Here is a 5,715-nt window from a genome sequence, read left to right as displayed (position 1 = left end):
AAGATGATAAGAACTGAGATAGCACAGGGCTCGGTGGACAATTTGGGCTCGGTGCGATGGCGCGTTATCATCATGCAAAAGCCACGAATTGTTTGCCCACATATACGGCCGGCCAGGTAGACACTAATGACGCGATGGCGCTAAAAAGTGACAGATGTGTGTCTTACAGTCCTACCAACATAAGAAACAAATATGGACCGGTTCCCACGTGCGGAGTTCATTTTAATTAAACATTCCCGGTACCTTCTGATCATAGGGTATATAATACCTAAACCAAAAAACTTTGAGACAAAAAAATTCCTTCTTAAGATAGAAACATTTTTATATAAATGTTGAAGATAAGATGATGTAAAAGGAGGGCTCGCCTTTTCTTCAGCCAAAAAATTAATTTCTTTTAAAACTACAATGCAAAAATACTTTAAACTCAGATTATGTATATTAATTGGTATGTTCACAAATAACAAAAACATTAAGAAACTATTGAAAAATAAAAATTAAAAGTTATTGGGTTGAATTTCTGATAAAAATTGTTCCAAAAGTTAGTAGTCAAGATTCATGGTATTTAAGGTTCAATTTCATTTCAAAACTTTTATTCAATTTCATTATTATTTTTATCATTGCAGCTAGTTTTACCTGTTTTGACTAATGCCTCGAGTTTTGGCTAATGGAAATAATTTTATGAGTGTTCTGCAGAATTGTTTACTCCAGGAGATTATGGGGCTTCTTTCGTTTAGACCATGTCTTCCAATTGCTAAGGTCAGACAGTACAGAAGCTTCGCTGTTGATATGCCGTGGAAGTATATCCATGTTTGACATGGTTGCATGTTTTTATTGTGGCGGCGACTGATTCGCTGCCAAGATCGCGTTCAAGGTCGTTATAGCGAATATGTCAAGAGGCATTTATGGCGCACCTTTGCACTTTATTCTGAAATCTTTGAATCTGTATTAACTGATAACTTGGACCTTTCCCCATTAACCAATACAGACCTTATATTTGATTTCAAGTTCTTCTCTTTTTTTCTCAATTTCAAAATATCCTTTTTTTTTGTTGATATTTCGAAAGTATAGGGTTAAAATATACTGTCAAATTTTAGGAAGGATATTCCCGATATTTTCGATTCTACAGACGTTTCAGCAGGTAGATTTCAGATTCGATACACGGCCACTCTCAGAACTGTAAACTCAATTATCTCAAAACTAATTTTTTCGGCGTGGTGTTATCAAAGGAAAAAAAACTATTCAATCGAACCGTCTGAAATTTTAATATGTTGTTAACAACATCAATGCCTATCGCCCATACCGAAGTCATATTATTATTTCAATTATTTCGTACTTTTTTGATTAAAAAACTGAAAAAAACCGATTTTTAGAGTGTCAAATTCAAAACCGCGCCTTTTTGTCAATTTTTTTGTTGTTCTAGTACGGGACATAGCTACAGTCATACTGATTAATAATATTTTTTTTGCGTTTCAGATAAATAGAAGAGCCAAAATGGACAACACCGTTCAGGTCCAATTTTTCGGGAATGTCAACTTCAGCGCCATTTTTTATATTATTAAAATGACAGAAACAATTTTTTTTCATTTTTGTAATATATTTTACATACATTACAGAAGTTAACCCGGCGAGCGTAAGGTTAATATTTATTACATTGAGCGTAAGCTGGGTGTAACAAACCCATATATTGAGCTAGATATTTTAATGTGTTCATAATATTTTTATATGTTTTTATTTACTAGTACAATTATGTAATAACCCAAGAACTGATTGGGAAGGAAAAATAAAGCAAACAAATATTTTTAAATCTTTATTTATGAAATTAACAAAAATATTTTCTTTCATTTAAACAAAGTGTGACACTTAGTATTATAATTTTATAAAAAAAAGAAACTAAAAAAAAACAAAACGAATAGCTTTTACTTCTAGCTTATAAAATTAGGAAACATATGAGATCAAAACTTTTACTATATAGTTATTCAGAGTTCTCGTAATCATCTTCAGTTTGAGCGCAATCTTGACACGTGAAAACAGCATGTTCCATACATAAATAGCGATTGCATTTATAACAAGTGTGTTTAGTCTTGCGATCTTTTTTAGTAGGGCATATTTGACATCTCCTGATAGGCTTAGGAACTTTATTTGGAGGTCGTTGTGAGTGTGAGGGTTCATCCACTTGGTCCAGAATTCGTTTGCGAAGCTCTCGGGGTAAATGCTGATTTTCCTTTCTGTTTTGTAAATGTTCTGAAACCAATCCAATACCCAGGTCTCTAAGAAAATTTCGGCGTGACAAATTGCTACTATTATTGGACTTGTAAACTATTATGCTATTTATACCAGCCATGTTCAAAACTGCATAGAAAATCACCATTGGCCAGCGCTTTGTATTTCGCGAAACATCGTAGTTGGTGCACAGCTCATCTACAACATCAACGCCTCCCTTGGTCTGATTATAAAAAATAATCATTTCTGGTTTTTGTGTGCCATTAGTATCAGCAACAACGCTATCATCGTGATGTAATGTTGACATCAACAAAACAACCTTGTTTTTTTTTGGCACATGGGACAATAAAGATATATCCTTTTGAAATCCAAACACTGTGCTGGGGATCTCTCGGTTACGCGTTTGGAGCATCTGACTTGGAATCTCGGGCTTATTTTTTCGAACAGTGCCTGTGCTTGTCAAACGATGTTCTTTCAATAAGTGTAACATCAACGGATAACTGGTAAACCAGTTATCAAAGGTGACATTGCGATTGGTTTTGGAAATTGGAGCCACAAGTCTGTCCACAACATCATAAGCTTTGTTACTGAGAGCGTAAGGGCCTGTTGGTTGTTTTCCTGGGTAAATTTCAAGATTGATGACGTAAAACGACTTTGCATCAACCAAGGCATATATTTTCAAGCCATATTTGTTTGGCTTATTGGGCATATACTGGCGAAAACTGCAACGGCCTCGAAACGATGGAAGTTGTTCATCTATAGTTGTATACTCAGATGGTGTATAAACAATTTGGCAATTTGCTACGAACTTCTCGAAAAAAGAACGAATGGCAGCCAAATTATCAGTAGCTTTTCTTTCGCTCCGAGTATTCTTATCATCAAACCGTAAACAGTTTTGAATAAATTGAAATCTCTTCAAAGTCATCGTTGTCCTAAAAATCTCAACCCCTGATCCATCACTTATCCACAGATCCTTCAAATTCAGCTTATTTGCTTTGAACTGTCCTGCAAGATACAAGAGACCGATAAAAGCCTTTAATTCTGACGATGACAAGTCTGCCATGATATATTTCTTTACGTGACTATTTTCACAAGCAGTTCTCTTCAGATTTATTTGACTATTTGTATGTAACAATATTTCTTGCAAAATCTCATCAGTAAGAAAGAGTTTCCAACATTCAACAGCTGTCTTTGCATTTTTGCCAATATCTTTTACGCCCTGCCTTTCCCTTATAATGTTTTCTGATCTCGTACGCACGTTAGACCTTTCTGGTACACTAAACCACTTTGTACCATTCTTTCCAGTAAAATATGGTCTGTTATCATTGCTTTCACGTTCTTCAGATCCCTCAGCTTCGTTTTCTTCCTCATTCGGTAATCCTACCTCTTGTTCCGAATCACTTTCAGAGCTTCTTTGGCCAACATTATCAATTTCGAAGTCACTACCAGAATCATCACAAGAATCATCCTGATCAGCTGCTTCGAAAACCCTCAATAATCTTCTTTGGGTTTCTTCGTATGACATATTAATTATTTAGCTGAAAAAAAAAAAATAAAAACTAAAATATAACGAATATAAAACAAAAAGTATTTACTCGAATTTGTAACACGAAGCGTAAGGTGGGTGAAACTTACCCGGCCGCAACTTTGACAACATCTAAACACCTCGCCAGTCGGCGGTCAACTGCGGCATGAAACACAACGAATGCCTACCTCCCCCCGCGCAGCTACTCAGACGCACAACTTATTTTGACGTACGGAATAGAAAATATCAAACGGTTTATTACAGGCTGGGTGAATTTCACCCAACCTTACGCTCGCCGGGTTAAATAAAAAGCCAAAAGAAATTAAATATCGCTTTACATTTTTTCATTGCAAAAAAAATCCTAAAAATACCCTAAATTTTCGAGGTCTAGACCACCAGGGTTCTCTTGGCATCTAGAGCCATTTCTTAGTATGAGTATTTTAAGGAGTCATGATACGGTATTTATTTCATAATTTCATTATAATCTTTTTTTTGCAGTGAGTTTATGGTTGGGATTTCTGATTCAATAGCAAAAGAAATCTGCGTCATTCTGGAAGCTCAAAGTAAAAATCCTCGATTGATGAGCCCTTTCGAATAAAATACGGATATCTCAAGGAGAATTGGTCACATCGAAAAAAATTAATAAATAAAATTAAATTTATACAAAGAAACTGAAAAATAAGTTATCCGGTCGTCGTAGTAGTTGGAAAAAATTTTTTCCAAGTCTAGGTACTTAAAAAAGAAATCAAACCAGATCGAATTTTTTGTGAACTTACTTCAAGGACTTAAAAAAACTATGAAACAAATTAAGGGCTCAACGCTTCACATTTCCCTTTTCAAAACTGTCGTGCGACCATATTTAACTGAAATATAATTATTTGAAAAATTGCTAAAAATGTACATTTTTTTTGTATAACCAAATTTTTTCCACTAGTGTTCAATTTGGTTATTAAAATATTAACTAATAAGTGATTTTGCGCATTCAAACACCCAATTGTTAAATTTCTTCAACTGGTAAAATCGCAGTAAACTAGTTTCCATCATCATTCGCAAACACACAACACTAACTATGAGTTAAAAGTCCATCCCAACAAATCCTTTTTTCCTGCAGTCTATGTGCTGATTGTTATAAATTCTCCTTTATATTCTTATGCCAATAAAGTAACAATAAAATTAAGGTACAAATGTCACTGATGGTTTATGTTGAATGTTACAAATAAATTGCAATTTATATGCACATACAAATCTACACATAAAAACCTTGTGTGTGCTTTAATAGCCGCCGACAGGGAATGATTTAATGGTGTGCGTAAATACTTTGCAATTAGTGAATAAGCTCGCACACTGTTATTCAGACATACTATACATATTTGCTTTAAGATTTTCAAAGCATAAACACGGTTGCTATTTGTTGTCCCTATCCTTGGGATGCATATTTATAGCAAAAATATTTGGCTTTAAGCCTCATCGCAATGGAATTTATATTTATAAATTTAGATGGTGTAGAAAATACACAGCAGAAGAGAAAAAGCAGAAAATTTAAATTTTTAGCAGAACTGTGGACAAAAAGGTACAATAGTTTGAATTACGTATTGCTTTTTAAAATTAGTTGTATTACAAAACTTATTTATTATTATATTTTTTTAAGTCCTTTAATTATCTTCAAAGCAGGACTTCGCGGCGGAGTGGAGAAAAGAAGCAAGAAGCGAAATATTAGTATTGAGGAAAAAGAAATACATTATTTTCTCGGTACATGGCTGTAGTGATCGATATCTCAAAAAGTAACGATCAAAAATTTCAAAGTTTATGTCTCGGTCAAGATGACATTTCACACAAAAAAAATAATTTTGCTTTCTTTTATTAGTTCCTTTCAGTTGTGAGTGACAGGGTGGAAGTCAACAAAAAGAAAATTCGGTACATTTTACAGTTTTTCTTTGATAAGGGAGAAAATGCAAGCAAGACCACTGAGG

The 5,715-nt window shown here is 34.1% G+C and overlaps 1 protein-coding gene across 1 annotated transcript; it reads right to left on the bottom strand.

Moving 5' to 3' along the window:
* Nucleotides 1–1,885: 1,885 nt before the first annotated feature.
* On the bottom strand, nt 1,886–4,044 carry LOC128858497 (piggyBac transposable element-derived protein 4-like). Its single transcript, XM_054094851.1, has one exon. The coding sequence runs from the start codon at nt 3,743–3,745 to the stop codon at nt 1,973–1,975; it is 1,773 nt and encodes a 590-aa protein (XP_053950826.1). The 5' UTR covers nt 3,746–4,044; the 3' UTR covers nt 1,886–1,972.
* Nucleotides 4,045–5,715: the final 1,671 nt, after the last annotated feature.

The sequence above is a fragment of the Anastrepha ludens genome, chromosome 2, assembly GCF_028408465.1.
Source record: "Anastrepha ludens isolate Willacy chromosome 2, idAnaLude1.1, whole genome shotgun sequence".
NCBI lineage: Eukaryota > Metazoa > Arthropoda > Insecta > Diptera > Tephritidae > Anastrepha > Anastrepha ludens.
This window is presented reverse-complemented; position numbering and strand designations above follow the sequence as displayed.